The following is an 18,427-nucleotide window of genomic DNA, read 5'->3' as shown; positions in this document are numbered from 1 at the left end:
AAGTCCCAATAGTTCATTTTTGCCCTGTTTCGCTTGCCTTTGGTGATGTTTCTAGGAAGAAGTTGTTGCGGCTGAGATCCTTCTGCATTTTAAATGAGACATTGTTTTATGCTAAAATATAAAAACTTCTACTGTAGAAAGATTCATTCAAAAAGGAGAAAAATAATCATTTATTTCTTCACCCATGAACCATGCATTGAACATTTTGTTTTATACTCATGTCTGTAAAAATATACACACATATATAAATGAGTGTCATACTTGTTAGTATTACTACTTGTAGAAATCATGGTCAAAGGACTGGACAAATATTGCAACCCCCAAAAAGAGAAGTAGAAATGGACTCAATAGTATATGAAAAGATGATTATCCTCATCAGAGAAAAGTAAATTTAGACCATGATGAGATACTATTTTTAACCTGTCAGATTAGGAAAATCAGTGATGTTTGACAGCATTTTCCTGATACTCACCTACATCATGGAAGAAGTGTACAGTGGTACTATCTCTAGCGAGGTAAGTTGGCACATACCTGTTAAAATGACCAGTAACTATATCTGAAGTGACATAAAACAATATTATATTTCAGCATATTTTATAATAGTAAAAGATTGGAAATAATCCACTGGTCTACCACAGGGAGCTGATCTTATAATGTATCTTATAAAGTATACAATCACCAATGAAATACTCTGCAGCTATCTGCGTGTTCTTTTATAACGACATAAAAATAGCACAAGGTTATATAAGTGAGAAGTGCAGAATAATGTATGTCATTACTACCCGTGTGTTAGAAGGAAGGAAATTAGATCTGTATGTATTTACTTATTTTTTTATAACTAAATTCATATTTGCCTAAATAAAAACTGGAAGGATGGGCAAGAAACAAAAGTGGGACCTGTAAGATTTGGGCAGGTAGAGACAGTGGTTGGAGCAAGATTTTGTGTTTCAATTTTTAGAGTGTTTTGATTTTGGAACCACGTGAATGTATAATCTAACAATTTTAGTAGGGTCCTGCCATGGATATTTCTTCAACAACACCTTCTTTTTTTTTAAAAAAAAGTTTTTATTTATTTATGTAATCTCTACACTCACTGTGGGGCACCAGCTTACAACTTACACTTCATTCCTTCCACTGAGCCAGCCAGCTACCACCTCAATATCACTTTCTGATTAATTTCCATTTCTTCAACAATCTACATTTTTGTGTAAATGCATACTAGTCCATCATACAACATCATTTATTTTATTTTTTTCATTTCTTCTTGGGTGTTGGGCTTAATTTGGGATTGCGGTAAATGGTGCTATGGTGTTGCATGTAAATCTGATTGCATACCTTGAGGGTGTGTGTGAGTGTGTGTGAGCAAGTGTGTTATCTATTATTTCTAGGTGGAGCTGCCAACAGTAAATGCTAATGCTGTTGAGGACTCGCATGTACCCAACAAAATTAAATCATCACATCTACACAACTCCAGGAGACAGAGCACACTGTATCTTCATTTTACAGATGATAAAATTATGGCACAGAGAGTTCATATAGCTATAGACTCAAGCCCTTGGAATTCAGAGTTCAAGCACTTAACCCTTCCATCACCCCACCTTTCTGGTGTTAGTGGGGCTCTCATGGGGTTCTTGTGAGGTCAGGAACATGGTGTCTGTGAAACACTGGGATAGGTCTGAACACACCTGCAAGTCATGCGACATGTTATACTGTTGTCACCAGAGCATCTTAAACCAAATGAATCTGAATCTGAAATCTTTGAAAGAGAAATAACTTGGACACCTTCATTGGCTGTGGCTGCCCTGGGGCCGGTGCCCCAAAGAAGGAATCATAAGGACTATCTCAGGGAAAGAATTAGAAATGTGGAATTGACCAATATTACAACCAGTGTTGAATTTGAAGCCTCAGTTGTCATGCTGTCCCTTACCTTGGACTCTCAGTTAGATTGTACCAAGTGAAAGAACATAGAGGCAAATGTACACTTTTGATTGTTTTTATTGTGCCTATTATGATAAAGCAGTACAATACTAAGGTAGCAAAGATGGGAGTCCAGATGTGTAAAATAAATGGTTTCGAAGCAATTATCTGGTTAAAGAGCCCCAAGAGATGCAACTGGAAGCTTTGTGTTGGCTGTGCTCAGAGACATGAGTACCAGGTGGCTGAGGAGCTGGTGGACGTTAAGGAGGGAGTGGTCCTGAAGCCCCTGTGGATGGTCCCCTGGCCCCACCCCTGAGTCATGGCAGAATTTGTTCTTGTTGTGGAGTGAAAGTTTCTGTTTACCCAGTGGTTTGTTAACCTGTTCTGCAAGAATGACACAAGAGAAAAAAACACATTTGAACTGAAATATACCAAACTTAGAGAGAAAGTCCCACTAGATGCACAGCAGACAATTTTAGGGACAATAAACAATGGAGACAAGTGGACCCTTGGTGCCACCATATGTTAGGAACTCTTCCCATTGCCACAGAATGCTGGTCTCCCAAGCAGACAAATGGCGATGATGCTGGAATAGACCAGGCTCTTGAGGAGGAGGAGGAGGTAGGTGTAGTAGGCAGAGGTGTTCATGAGCTGCAGCTGCAGGGTATCTAAAAGAAGTCATTTATTAGTTTCACCTTCTGTTCTTTTGAAGGGCTAGGACTTATTAATGGGAGAGGGGTCACATTATACATTTCTGATGACCTAGGTTGAAGTGATGCCCCCACACCAGCACAACCTGACAATAAACGTCTACACCACCAACAACCACCACCCCCATCACCAGATAACTCAGAATCCAGCTTTCAGGTCAAGTCAATCAACAACCTATGGGAAATTCACTTAGAACATTCTAAAGTATTAAAAAGTAAGGCTGATGAATCGATCTGAAAAAGCATTGGTTAAAAATAGCTTTTACCATTTCTTCACCCCCACCACATCTGTAAGTAATAATATATCTAATATGCTTTAATCACTAACTAAATGGCAGACATTTAATTTGAGAGGTTTGTGTGCAAAGCTTTAATCTTACTTAATTTTTCAATAACCTAGGAGATTATTATTTTCATTGCCATTTTACAAATAAATTGAGGACAGAGAATTGATTTGCCTGATGTCATACAGTTAGTAAATACCACCAGCAAGGTTTTAATCCCAGCAACATAATGTTCAAGAACACATTCTTACCTACTCTGTATTTCTGTACCTCCACGTGTAATAAATACTCCTGACAACAAAGAGTTAAGCATAAATATAAAGATGAATTGCTGATTTAGAAGCATCTTAGCCATTACATCTTGTGCATTGCTGAGATTCCTATCAAGGGTACAATCAATGGAAATTTGCTTGTGTTCAAGGTAGGGTGGGTGGGAGGTTTTAGTAAAGAGAGCATTAGTTGTGATGAGCACTGGGTGATGAGTGGAAGTTTAAATCACCATATTGTATACCTGAAACTAATATCACACTCTATGTTAACTAACTGGAATTTAAATAAAAACTTAAAAAAATAATAAAATAAAAAAGTGAAAGAAAGGGGCAAATCCAAATTCTCTGCAATTTTAGGAGGTCAAACTCGCTCCCTTGTCCTTCTTGAATACCTTTATTGTAGTTACGATGTTATAGGATAATTGCATTTATTATCCTTTGAGGTTTTGCAGGAAATACATGATATCAAGAAATAATTAATGCCAATGATAGAGGGCCAGATCGGCTACTCGATGAACCATCAGGTTGAGTCTGTTCTTATGGAAATTTCTTTTACGTGTTTATCTCCAAAGAGTCAGAACTCCAGAATCATTAGCCCTTGGTGTGGAAAAGAACATCAAGTGATGCTGTGCTCATAATTCTTTGACAAAGGGTCCTTGGTCAAGTAACATATTAGCTAAAGTCTAGAGGCCCCTTGATATGGACATGGAGGGCAGATCAGCAGAGCTAGAGCCAATGGTCCTTGTACTTTCTTATTACATATGTTGGAATAAAAGTCCTGAAGCTAGTACTTATGTGTCAGCTAAGTGAAATATCCTATGTTAGACATATGTGACCTTATGTCTTCAATTACTGAATGAGGCATTATTTGTGTTATTTCTGCTTGGCTCAGAAAATGTAACTACTGTACTCATATTCACGTAGCTAAAAATTAAAAGACTGGGGTTAATGTCCAGTCTGTGGCATTTGAAACCTTGCACTTACACCCCCTCCCCATGTGTGCACCTGTCTCAGGGCCTTAGCTTTGGGATATCTTGCTTTATGACAAAAACAGAATAGAAAACTGAGTAAAGCGTATGAATTGTTAATTCGGATGGTCTGAGTTGAAGCCCCTGATCTCACTGTGTGGTGGTGCAAGGGACTTAATTAATTTTAGCTCATTGCCTCATGTGTGAAATGGGAATAAAATCCTTCACAGTGAGTATTAAGGGAATTAAATAAAATGCACTCACAGTGCAGCACAACACCTTCTGTACAAGAAGCTCTCAGTGTCGGTTCATGTTATTAACCACCAGCAAGAACAAGGACTTAAAAATATAGAAGCAACTTGATATCATGTTTTCCTCAGTTAGTAGAAACAAAAGCTACAGAAAAAATGAAGTCCATTGTTGAAAGAATTCAGAGCACATCACTGCAACCCTAATTTATAGTTCTCTCACACCCAAACCTGCATTTACTGTGTGAAGATGACTCCTGAGAAATGATGGATTGACTTAAATATCACTCAGTCTATTTTGCAAGATCCAGCCATTCTGAGGTTTCTCCCTGAAGCCTGGGAAGTTCAAAGGTTAAATTGATCTGCAGGAAAAAGTGCTATAGCATAACATAAAGGCAAACATAGACAAAATCTTACCATCTTTATATCTCACAGAAGGTTTTGTGGAGTTTCTAGCAGCAAGCTCTAAAAGAAATGAGGACAAGTATTCAATTATTCATATCCGTTATTTGACAGGTGTCTGTGTTGTGGATAGATGGATAAGTAGATAGACAGATAGATAGAATTTGTCAACCAAGAGGGGAGAGTCATTACTAATATGAGCCCCACAATTCCAGAACTGATTGTTCTGAGTGTATAATTCAGTAGATCAATTCATATATTGTATTTCTGCACATGAAGATGTTGAAGTTCATGAATGATACATTTTTTTCTTCTTTTCTCACCACTGGAGGGTAATGTCTAAGACAATTTTGTTTTCCTTCTGTTCTCATAGCTCCCAGCATAGTGCCTGCTGCACAGTAGGTGTTCTATAAATACTTGTTGAATGGAAAAATAACTAGAAACATTGGCTGCTGTACCGTCCTCAGCACCCACTGCCTACATGAAGGATTGCTACCAAAATGAATTCATCCAACCCTAGAATGCACGGCAGAATCTTACATGTTAGAAGGAGTCTGGTTTAGGTAAATTCCCCTTCTAAGCAAAAGAAAGAGGCCCTACATTTCCAAATCATGCATGTTCCTAGTATCCTCAACTCCTACACATGATTTTCTGGAGTGAGGGGTGGTGTTTGTGGACATGACAACAATCCTAATGAAAGCCAATACCTATTGAGTGATCATTACCGTGCCAGGCACTATGTGAAATGTTCACATGTATTAGGTCATCTGATCCCCCCAGTGACACTAAAGTGGGCTATATTCATGTTAGACATGAAGAAATAAGGTTTAGAGAGTCGAAGTAACTTGCTGGGAGTCATACCAGTGATTGGCAGAGCCAGCACTCAAAGGAGTGAGGGTTTAGATGAACTAGAGCATGTGGAAAATACCTTGTAAAACAATCCATAGAAATGGATAATAAGTCCACCATTGTGGACTCTCAGACATCATCTCTTCCAGTATCTTAATTACTCTTAACAAATGACCCTTCTGTTACAGAAGTTTAACATTTCAGTCCACTTCTTTCAAGGGATAAAAAGATGGGCCAACTAATAATTATAGTTTTCTGAATATATAAAACTGAGGTGAGGGTTGTACTTCTTTACAGTGTAAAAAACAACAACAAAAACAAAACCCAACATGCACACAAAGACAAAAATCCTTGAAAAGATCATTGACTGTTGGATGGAGGAAGAGAGTCCCAACATGTTTTGGTTTATCCTTTCTCTGCTTGATGTATCCTTGTCCATACCTATATGGTTCTGTTATGCAAATCATTCACTCCACACAATCTTATTTTGGTACACTCTTAACAAATAAATCTGAGCTGTAGGCTTTGGAGTAAATCCCAAGAAAAAAAAAGTATATATCATGTTTGGTGTTAAAATATTCTCAAGAACTGACTTAAAGTGTCTTAAAATTCCCTTTCTTTTCTATAGTGGTTTTACTCATTAAAAGAGAAATAAAAATTTCTAATCACCACACATTGATTGATTGAAAAACATTCTCTCAATTTAAAATGTAACAATGTAACAATCTCTCAAATTAAAATCTGTGGGTGTACCCTAGTTTTTTTTTCTCAATCACGTTCGTTGAAAACTTGGACCAGAATAGTTTTATCTTTTCCAAAATTACTTCATGGATTTGGGCTTCCATGTTTTATATATTCTTAGCTTTCATCAAAAACAAAAAGAACAAACAAAAAACTAACAAGAAACAGCATTAGAAATTTGCTGTAGAAAGGCATTAACAGAAATGCCCTCAATAGCTTTGTTGCTATGAGAAGATCTTAGGAGACATTCCTTTCAGAAATTAATTCCCAGGTAAAATACATCATGAATAAAAACACCTCCCTTTTCTATTATCATCACCATAGAATGTAATATAGTATATTTTTACTTTGATCACTATAAAAATCAATACCTAAAGGACTTCAGCCCAGTGGTTACATTAAACTTATGTTTTTCTCATTTGCCTCCTCTCTGTTTCTTAGTGGTAGAAATAAGAAATTAGGGCTGTCTGTAATCTTACACCAGTTATTAGAAAAATATACATAAATACAATAAACAGATGAATAAATGTATCCATCTCATGTTTTCAGAAACAAGCATTTTCACTGGCATTATTACACTTTTTCTTCACCACATGCCAGGAGAAAGGAAAGTTAAGTAAGTTTTGACTCTAAATTTGATCACTGAAAACACTAAGGATCCAAGAGGATAAAGATTTACTTCAGCAATTCAGAGTGGTACACTGCAAAGGTTTTTGCATGTTTTGTTATGTGTTTGTTTCCCGCTGCTTCCCAAGGGCTTATGAACCGCAGGGAAAGTACAGATTGGTTCCTTCTCATGGTCCCTCTGGGGTCTTGGTCTGTGATGTTAATGCCAGGACTTGACTGAGTCTAGTGAGTTACTGGACCACAGCCGGGTCAGGGCACCTTCAGCTGTCTGCCCACACTGTCTAAATATGTCCAGCATAAGCCCCAATGAGGTTCATTTGGGGCACAATGCCTGAATCATGCCTGAATCACAAGTGACCCTGAGTGATTAGGAAAATTATATTCTCTCTACTGTAGTGATCCTCCTTGGGGCAGTAGTTCGTTCTGCATCTCTACCAGGCCTGGCACACACTAGGACTGCAATAATGTTTGCTGAGCAGCTTTACCAATGGTAAGGAATATATCCATTATGTAGAATGGAAGAATAATTGTACACATTAGCTTCACCCAATCTTTATTTACCAAACTTCACCTTAGAGTGGTATATAAAATTCAAATCTGAGAAATCTAAGACCATACTAAAACCATAGTGACCAAATTATTGTAGCTTCTATCTCATTGTTTATGGGTTATACTTTGTGTAGAGCAAGATTGAAGTGAGAAGGACTTTGACCGCTGAATAGAATATTCCTGAAAGATGTATAATTGTTCTTATTTCCTGATAAAGTAAGATCATCAAAAGTGGTTCTTGAGCATTTATGATTTGCGAGGTTGCTAGGTGCTTTCATGTGTATTGTTTCATTTAATTCGTACAATGATCCCCAAAAAACATCACTGTGAACTTCATAGTTTGGATGATGAAACTGAGGCAAGAAAGACTAAGTGAATTTGTCTTTTTCTTTTTCTCTGTATGTTCCAAAGTCCATTTTACTTCAATTCTATGGGAAAATAGCAGGACATTTATGCTACCATTAAAGGTAACAACATCAATGAAAGGTTTCTATTTGTTTCTTTTCATTAGTATTTGACAGAAAAGGTGGAATATTTCCTTTGGGAAGAAAAAGGTACTGGAAAGTTGCATTCATATATACACGTACATACCTTTTTTCTGTGAAGGAAATAGAATCTCTTGATCAACTCCTCCTTTATTCCGCTCGTGTTTGACAATACATTTGTGTTCTTTATCCACTGATGCTCCAGTCACGGTCAGCCAGCTGAATTTCATGTATGTGTTATTAGTCTTCATGGTGTCTCCCTGCTGTGATTTCAGAATTGTTTCGTCATCCCTTTCTTTCCAATCTATCTTAATAACATCAGGGAAAAAGTCCTCAAGGAGACAAAGATATGTTCCAGCCTTATGAAGTCTTCTTTCAGCAATTGAAGGAAGGAAAATTGTGGGCTTGGGAGAAATGTCTGCATCAAGGCTTCTATCTGTGGGTAAGTGGAATAGCAATTAGAACATTATTAGAGAAACACAAATTTTGTGTGGTTGGAACCACCCAGCACAGTGAAATGAGGAAATTTGCCATAGAATTAGTGCTTATCTCAGACCTTTCATCCACAGTGGGTTATGAGGGACTGATTGTCCTTATTTTCAGTGGGAAAACAGGTACAAGAAGTCATGTAACTTGCTCAAAGTCACAACACTTAAGTGGCGGAGTCTGGATTAAAATGCGAGATTTTTTGAAACAATACATAGTCACTTGTCTGAGAATTCACTTCCATGTGTCCTTGACAATCTATTAAGTTGACCTTTAAATCTTCAAATTGGATCCCAAATGCACTTCTGAAGTAATGGAGGTCCCCTATTTGATTCCTGATTTTACAAAACATCTCAATCTCACATCTGAACAACTCCAGGATTTTAAGTAGGATAATGTTTAAAACTGCACCTCCCAAATATTTACAATGCCTTGAATTTAGAAGCAATGGGGCAGTATTTCCAAAACTGCTATTAGAAAGCTTATTTTTTTCAGAAATGCTTTTGTATTAACTTTATCAAGTAACACACATCAGAATTTTGTTTTGCTTTGGAAAATGTTCACTGAAAGCACATTTTTGTATTGGAATTTCATTTGAGGTTTATATATGACTAAGATGACACCATATTTTGACTCTCAATGTCTCCCTTTAAAGTTGAATCTGCCCTAGAAAGCTGCTAAATGGTTTTTAGAACCCCACAATATCTGTGATTTCACCTGTTGAATAAAGTATATATATAATTGGTGTAATGTTAAAAGTATGGTTCCAGAGTTTCTTGCAGACATAATGTCAAATATATAACAAAACATCTTTGATTTTAAAGGGCATGTCACTTGAATACTGGTATGTTACTTGATTATGCATTTATTGTTAGTGATTAAAATGATAAAAGTTAGAATCCTTTTAAATTTATTTCCAACTGAAATGCAAGTGCTTTACTGATATTCTCTTAGAGCTACTTTGGAGTTAGTTTAGTAATTCAATGGGCAGTTTCTTTAGAATTCAATGAGAAATTGGATTTCTCATTCGAGAAGTAAAGGAAGAAAAATCTTTTCTGGGTGGCTCATAGTACTCTTTTTTTTTTTTAGGAAAAAAATTCTTGAGAATGTCTCCTTGTGTAGCAAAGCTCTTATTTTCATACAAAATCAGTAACAAACAATGAGCTTTTATTCATGAATAAATAGAATTAGGTCATAACGTACTTATTTTAACTTTATATATCTTGTGCATGGTGTAAATACTATTTTATTGATTATAATATTAAGACACCGTATATTTCTCCAATGATATATTTTGCTTTTAATTTGAAAAACATATTAGATAAAGAAGATTAATTTTTCAATTGTATGATATTATTTTTTCAATTATGTGATATTTACATAATTTTAGCCTCTAGTCAATATATTAAGGAATCTAATTTTCATCTTAGAAACTTTGTGTGTTTTTTTTATAGGAATACTTCTGATTCATTATAGTAAAGAAATTGAAAATCAACTGATGAACTTGAAAAATTTCTGGATGGTAACACACTGGTTTTACCTCCTGTCCCTTTTCTTTAACTAGACTCTTGATGTTTTATTCTTTTCAGCATAAAATGAATCTTGAACTTCCACAATTTTCTCAGTGGAATGTAAGTTGTGCATTAAAATAGTGTACTTGATTAAATATGGTTAGTGCCTATATTTTGGGTAATAATATTACATAGTTTTTCCTTCAACATTCTTTTTAAAACGTATTAACAGTGATTTTTATGGCCAAAATCATTTTTATGATGCATAAATTAGAAACCAGATTCCAAGAAAAATAAACCTGTCCAATACACTTACATACATTCATTTGCATAATCACAAAATACATTGGAGTTAAATTGCCGGAGTTAATTTATATTTTATTAAGATGCAGCAGTATGAATTCTATATAAATTTACCAAATGTCAACTACATTTTCAAGTGCAAGTGTAATATTTCAAACCTGCATATTGATGTTGATTTAATTATTCTCTATTTTTTCTGTTATTTTTCTTTTATTAAATACATAAAGCTGTTTCATATTTGAATATGAATTTCAAATTTATGGCATTTCTAACTTTATTTAAAATACTAACTGTATTTAAAAAGTTTAAACTTTTTTCTAATAAATGTGAGCATGAAGGCCAAACTTGTTGGCGTCTGACCATGTCTGCCGAAGGTCACCATCTGTGAAGGACATTAAGTGTCATGGGGCCCACAGTAATGATGCAGTGGGAGCATGAAATGTGCTCGTTTAAAGACCATTTCTTCCATTTTATAAAGTGGATGTGGAAGGTAATGCCCCACTCTTTCACTTCACATTCCTCCTAAAGGACTCATGCACTGAAGTCCTTTTCTCATTTTATGGTGGGAAAAACATAACAAATTTGAAAATGTAGTGTACTTCATCACATTTTCCCCCTACCTTTGAACATAAAATTTGACGCTGTGTTTCTTGATAGATAATCACAGGCCTTTTTCTTCTGCTTTCCTTAGTGCTTTTGATCTATTTTTATTTCATGGCCTAACTCTACTTGTGTATTTTATTTTAAGCCTTCTCAAATAGATTTTAGAAATAGGTAATACAACTAAATGAGAAATATTTTGTGCTTTAGAACTTGTTTCTTTTTCTGCCCCAGAGCTTGATAGTTTGGTAAGGTCTAACCCAAAGATGACATGAAAAATGGGAGATGTTTGCAAACGCTGCTCTGAGATACAGACACAAAACATGTAGAATTCAAACACACTGAAATACCAGAGCATAAGGTGAAGCTTTCATTCTCTGCACACACAGCTAAGACCCATAGACTGGAGAGAAAAGGTAAAGTATTTACCCTAAAACATCCTGCAAAACAGGGCTACTAACTCACTTTATCAGCAGATTATTCTCATTTTATGGTGGGAAAATCACTGACCATGTCCCAATTTTATGATAGCTATTTCCATATTTAATTTCACATACCTTAGCACCTTCCACTTGAGATTGTTGTTACATCAATAATAAGAATGGATAAAAATCCAAAATGTTAAAACAGTAACAAGTGTCATATAAAATTTTAATTTTTTTCTTTATTTTTCTCTTCCAATTTTTTTCATAATGAGCATGTATTATTTTTAAAATTTTAAGAAAGCAATAACCAGATTATACAGAAAGTGATAGATCTAGATTCATAGTCCATATTCCTCTTTACACCACACTCTTCTCAAAAACATCTTTTCAGGAACTCGTGAATTATGTCTGTGTCACCATTATTAAACTTGATTGCTAGAATTTACATTGATTATGTAGTCAGTTGGAAAAAAGAGCACCAGAAACTTGCTTTTCAATTTATGAATTCATTTGTACCTATTTTCATAACCATTAAGGAAAACTTAATATATTTCTTTCATTTTTTCAATGTTTTATCACCTTTGTGAAAATTCTTTGAAAACTTTTATTTGACTAGACCTAGTACTCTAGAAACATCCTTCTGAGATATTCTCCCTCATTCAGGCAAAATTTCATCTTTAAGGCTAATGAAAAATGAACAAATTTACCAGACTGATATTGGGGGGGGAAACCTAGCTTATGACATTTTTAAGTGCGTTGCATAGTTAAATATTTTGATAGTTGATATTCATCATCCTCTGACCAAATAAAAGTTTAGCAATTTTTGTTCATTCTTTTCCATTGGTTATTTTTGGAATCACATAAATAAGATATACAGTCTTCTTTATAAAACTTTCAATACAGAAATCCCAAATGGACCTAACATTTCCTCCTCTTAGGGACCTGCAGTTGCTGCAGCTAGTTAGTCCTTGTTAGTGTTCTCCATGCTAGCTCAGGCAGCAACTACCTCCAAGGACTGGGATGGAGTCACCAACCTCTCCAAGGATCATGCTGCAACTTGTGACCAAACTGGGACCAAATCCTAGAATTCTGAGCCAACACCAGCACCTAGCCTGCAGGCCCTGAATCACCTGCCTTCCTTCCCTACCTTATATGGAAGAATGTAAAGAAAATTTACCTGTAATCCTGAGCTGTGTGCCAGGACTAAACACTTTGTTGCTGCTCCAGCCATACCAATCCCACTATCTGAAAAGCTCTTACAAAAAACTCCCTTTGTGCCTCTTTTATTTTTTTTTAATTTTTTTTTAAATAGTGCCCATATTTTTTCAATATTTATATAAATATATAAAAATGGACCCTGCTAATATTTTTCTTTTGAGAAAGAAAGAGGGTGCAAGCAGGGCGTTGGGACACAGGGAGAGGGAGAGAGAGGGGAGAGGCATGACCAGCAGGCAGGGAAATAATTATCTCACAACCCTGTGATCATGACCTGAGTCTACATCAAGAGCTGGATCCTTAACCAACTGAACCATGCAGGAGCCTCAAACCCTGCTATCATTAAACAAAGATGAACCTGAAGCAAAATCACATTAGATATGAACTGATGAACTGACCCCTCTCTGCCTGGTCAGCTTGGTTCTGTCTTTCCCGTCTTACTCACAGGGGTTGGAAAATATGATTTTACCTTTTCTCACCATTTTCCTGAAAGTTCTAATCTCTTCCCTTAAAGGGTTTTCTTCTATGATAACACTTCTTTTACTGGAGTGTAATTTACAGTTATTATTTCTTTAATTTTCAAAGAAGAAAAAAATAGAAATAATATATTTAAGTATTTAATAAATGAGTGTTCAGTATTTTTACAGGATTATTTTATTTGCATATATTGAGGGGTGGGGATATCTGGTTTAATTGTAAAGTAAGTTCTTTCCAGAATCTAATTCCCACTGATACTAGACCTGATAAGTTGTTACAGAGTTTGAAATCATAATGATCATCTCTTAACCTAGTTATTCCTGAAGGACTGCTCCCTTGAGCTTGAAATTACCCTAACAGTTTCCAGGGAATTGATTTAAAATTCTGAGTTGCTCCATCAGAGGATCCTGTTTGTTTTGGTCTCTCTGCAGCTGTCCCAGCAGGAGTGCAAAGGCAGCTCTGAGTTATGCAATTGAGTTATGCAATTGAGTTATGCATGCAGTACAACTCTCCCTCCCCTTCTGTTCTTCCTCCCATGTGCACTTTCTCGCCATCTCTCTCTCTCAAATAAATAAATAAATAAATAAATAAATAAATAAATAAACAAATAAATAAAATCTTAAAAAAATATGGCCTAATGTTTCTAATATCACATAATGGTCTAGACCACATTTTTGGAATGGACAAGTCTCTATTGGATCCCATTCTTTGCCATAGTAACTAGCCATGTAATTTTAGACAAAAAACTGAACATCTCTAAGCCTCAGTTTCCCCACCTGTGAAACTGGAAAGAGAAGACTTTCTGTATAGGGCTGTTAAGGAATGAGATAATTCACTAAACTAGTCAGCATGGTAACTGACCCTCAATAAATCTTAGCTAATATTATTGTTCCCTTTACAAGGACAGTGAAAGGCCTTTTTATCAAATTCTTCCAACAAACATATGAATTTTATTTTTTTTAAATTTTTATTTATTTACTTGAGAGAAAGCATGACTGGGGGGAGGGGCAGAGACAGAGGGAGAAGCAGACTCCCTGCTGAGCAGGGAGCCTGATGTGGGGCTCTATCCCAGGACCCTGAGGTCATGACCTGAGCTGAAGGCAACCGCTTAACCGACTGAGCCACACAGGTGCCCCAAATATGTGAATTTTATAAACAATAGGTATTACATAAATTAAGAAAGCAAAAGAGTTGATGAATCTAAGATGTTCTGTGTCTCTGGTAGCCACAAGCAGAAAAATGTGGGACCCAATGAAGCTACAATCTAGAATAGTTGTCCTCTAGACTGGAAGCTTTTTGAGGGATGAGACTGTGTCTTGTCCATCCTTTTATCTCTAGCATCCAGTACAGAAACTGTCTTCAATAAACATTTGCTGAGACAATAAATGAACAAACAAAAATGTAAAAGCATGCAGACAGACTCTTTTCATGGGTTCTGGAACTGAAATGGTTTACTGAGTTCACAAATTCCATTAAACTAGACCATCTCTGAGCAATATCACAAGAGCCACAAGCACAAGTTTTGACCAGTCTCAGCCTCCCCTCTGAGATGCTACAATAATAAGTGAGATTTATTGATGTTCTACAGTCATTTGCTCTAAGAGTTATTTTTTTTTGCACTTCTGTTAAAAAGAAATCAAAGAAATCATATATTTCACAGGTTATTAGAGAAAGATGCACTACCATTAAGAAAGGAGCACTATTAATACTAGAGGTAGTTAAATAAAGTGTTTCTCACTTAAGAGACTGTCTACAAGAACAGCATGTTGAACCAAAAACTCACACCAATGGTTTGTAGACACAGTCCTAAAAAAATTTTAATTTCAATCCTGAGTACATTTTAGTGTGTGTGTATTTTCTAAAAGTAGTATTTCAATCTGCTTGCAAGCAGGGAAATAAATAAATCATTTGCAAACTAGTTTTCTTCCCACTAGAATGACCAGTAGCTGCAAAATTGCTGTCCATATGCTGAGGTGATCCTATATTGTTTTTTTCTAAAAGCATCTATCAATTTTTCATTCACAGGATCAAAACAAAACAAAGTTACTTACCTGGGGGAGTTACTATGAGCTTAGTTCCTTGTGCAAATATCTTGATCCAGCCTGAGTTATCACACTGGTTAGAGGTTCTACAAAAACATCAGCCTTCTCCTGAGCTTCACGGCAGGACCAGCAGGTAGAAACCTTGTACTGGCAATTCTGATCTTCTGGATTCCCTTGGAAGTCCTTGAATACAAGCTCATAGCATCTGATATTTTATGTTTTCCTGGGATTAGTTGACCCAAATGTCTGTTTTCCAAGGAGGCAGTAATCACTGAGAAGTGCTGATAGAAAACAGAAACAATAAAAGCAAAAGAAAAAAAGAGAGATTGGGAGTAACGGGTCAACCAACTATTTATCTACATTATCAGGAAAAGTATTCAGTGAATTAAGAGGTTTTGATTTCCAGGTGTTCAATTGTGTGAAACTGCTCAGAGATGCATCAAAGGAAAAGCCCTTCTGTTCTCACAAACACCAGACCAGCTCTGTTAGCAATATGGGATTATATTTCTAAAGGAGGAAACTTCAGTAACCCAAATGCAACGTACCAACAGAGATATACTTGAGAAATGTGATCAATGGTCTCCATTGTGTTTTTAAATATTTTATTTATTTATTTATTTGAGAGCAAGAATGAGATAGAGAGAGCATGAGATGGGGGAGGGTGAGAGGGAGAAGCAGACTCCCTGCTCATCAGGGAGCCCGATGCAGGACTCGATCCCAGGACTCCAGGATCATGACCTGAGCCGAAGGCAGTTGCTTAAACAACTGAGCCACCCAGGCACCCAATGGTCTCCATTTTGTAATAATCTACTTTTACGACTTGGCAACATGATTCTTTACCACACCATGCAAAATGAGAAAATAATCTGTGTAATATTATTTTTCCTGGAATAAAAAAGAAATATGTAGAGAAGTCCATCTCCCATGAGATGATAGATTTCGATTTAAACCAAAATTTGAAAACACAATCCATTTCTCTGAAATGTTGAAAGAAGAAGCCTCTTGGAAGCTATTCTGTGATCTTCAGAAATGCATTTGTAGCCCTACTTCTGTGGTTAACTAGCTTTGGACAAGACATTTGCCATCCCTGGGTTCCCACGTCCCATTTGCTGTGTGGGCATCAGGCTATAAATGTCCAAAGGGCCCTTCCTGTGCCAACAGCTTATGAACCTCTGATTAGGAGCAGGAAAGGGTCTTCTGTGGTTGCTCAAGTGAGAAAGGAGTTGAGGGTTAGTCATAGAGAAGGATTTCTTACAGTTTCCTTCTGATTCTGTGATACTGTGAGATCCCTGTAGGCACAATATCAGGTGGCTTCATGGGATGTGAGAACTTGATTGACTATCAGGTAAAAGACTCTGTTGTTTTTCTTATCTGTGACTAAGCCAGAATTGGGCTAGTCTTACAGGTGATATTGGTTGAGCCATATAGAATTCATTTCAGGGGCTCTTCTTCTTTTAGTTGGTACCATGCATAATAGCCTTCTCCAAGGAAACCCCAGACAGCTTGCAATGTATGTGCAATGTTCTGTCTGGTGTTGGGGTAAAGGAAAGTTGATTCTGAAAGATTCTTATTTTGATGTCTCCATTTGAAATGCAAGGGGGTGAGATCAGATGTACCTGAACAAGTTGACAGTGGACATAAAAACAGTGAAGATACAAGAAAAGAATATATTCAACCAACAAACCCAAGTCAAAGACCCATATATCTGTGGGGTTGGCAATGCAAGTAACTAGTCAGAATTCTCTCCAAGAGGGGGCATGCATCAGGACTGGGGAGGCAGTGGCAGCCTATATTCTTCAGAGGCAAGGATGGGGGAGGAAGGTTTGTTTTAAAAACCAATAAAAGACCTTCTCAGTAAGATCTGTTTCAGTGTTATTGATTATGTTCCTGGTATAAAGAACTATCAGATCCCAGAAGATCTCACCTAAACCCCATGTTATAATAATTCATTGTTATATTCCCCTTGGGAGCAACATCCTCACATTTTTTCTTTAGGTTTTGCTTCAAACACACCTATCCTTGAGCTCTTTTTCACTCTCAAGAGATTTTCCACCATATTTTGGGAGAGTGTGTGGAACAATATGGCTATTGTAAGAAATGGAAGAAAAGTCTTATTACTTTATGTAATAACAAATGAGACAATAATCCCACAACTTTATTCAGAAGTATGTACATTCTATAGATCAGTAGTTTGTAGAAAGTTCCCAAGGCTTGGTGAATATTAACAATTGCTGTAGCTGTTGCTTTAGATGCTAGGATGTTTCTATACTCTGCTATGAACGAAGAAAATTCTTGGAGGAAAAATATCCTTTGGTTTATTACCCTCAACTCTTTTCCTATTCATAATTCTCAGCTTTTCCAAATAAAGCAAACTCTACTATTGCTGGGAGGACAATGTAAAATGTGCCCTTTAAAAAAATCCCTGAGTTCCTGTGTTAGCTGAGATGGTTCAGTGAAACGGGAGTGAAAATTTCCCGTTTAGTTGTAACGGGAAAGGACACTGTGATGTGTTGACCCTGTGCTAGACCTGTCCTGTGTGGAGCCTCCTTCAGTCCCCAGCAACCCTATGAGAAAGATGGAGTAACTTTCCGGATGGTGCTGTCAGTTAAGAGGCTGAGCAGGAATTAAACCCCAGGGCCATGTTACTTCAAAGGCCTTATATCTTCTGTCATTCATTCATTCATTCATTCATTCATTCAAGTCAGCACACCATTTGGCACATTGGATTTAGTTTCCTTCCCCGGGAAACTGATCATAGATGGGGAAGAGGACACTAACTAGGACACCAGAGAGGTCACTAACAAAAGCCAACCTAAGCCCCAGAGAGGTAAATAGATGATAAAGTGACCTAACTAAAAGAAACAACATAGATTGGGTGCTTGGGCTCCTAGCTCAGATCTTGCTGAGGACATAGATGCAGGAGAAAAGTCCTGTAGAGACAGTAGCCAGGTTCCTCTGGGAGGTACAAAGGAGCGTGTATGTGTTTGCAGGGGTGTGGAGTTGTGGGAGGGTTTTTGTTCAGTGGCTGTGGAGCATTTCCACACAGTGTATCCCAGCAGGCACAGTAATACAGCCCAGCATCTTCCTCATTAACTTGGTGTATCCTGAGACTCGCTAGCAAATCGTTTTGCCATTTCCTGGCTTCATATCTTTCCTCACTAACACCTTGTTCATGGACCACATTTTCATTTGAGGAGATATACAGAATTCGTTTTAGAGGCTGGTCTGGCTTCTGTCGGTACCAGTGAATATATACATTATTCCTTAAGCCACTTGTTTTTATTTGGCATTCTAAAAATGCTGTGTTTCCTTGTTTCTT

At 36.7% G+C, this 18,427-nt stretch overlaps 1 gene segment (V, D, J or C); it reads right to left on the bottom strand.

Annotated features, from left to right (window-relative positions):
• Window positions 1-2,007: 2,007 nt before the first annotated feature.
• Window positions 2,008-17,164, bottom strand: LOC114202231 (T cell receptor gamma constant 1-like). The segment is given in 5 exon segments: window positions 2,008-2,585; window positions 4,814-4,861; window positions 8,156-8,485; window positions 15,118-15,194; window positions 17,091-17,164. Coding segments are annotated over 5 exon segments (672 nt in total).
• Window positions 17,165-18,427: the final 1,263 nt, after the last annotated feature.

This window comes from Eumetopias jubatus, unplaced genomic scaffold (assembly GCF_037043125.1).
Source record: "Eumetopias jubatus isolate StellerSeaLion01/CBP00866 unplaced genomic scaffold, mEumJub1_p1.0 scaffold_14, whole genome shotgun sequence".
Classification (NCBI taxonomy): domain Eukaryota; kingdom Metazoa; phylum Chordata; class Mammalia; order Carnivora; family Otariidae; genus Eumetopias; species Eumetopias jubatus.
This window is presented reverse-complemented; position numbering and strand designations above follow the sequence as displayed.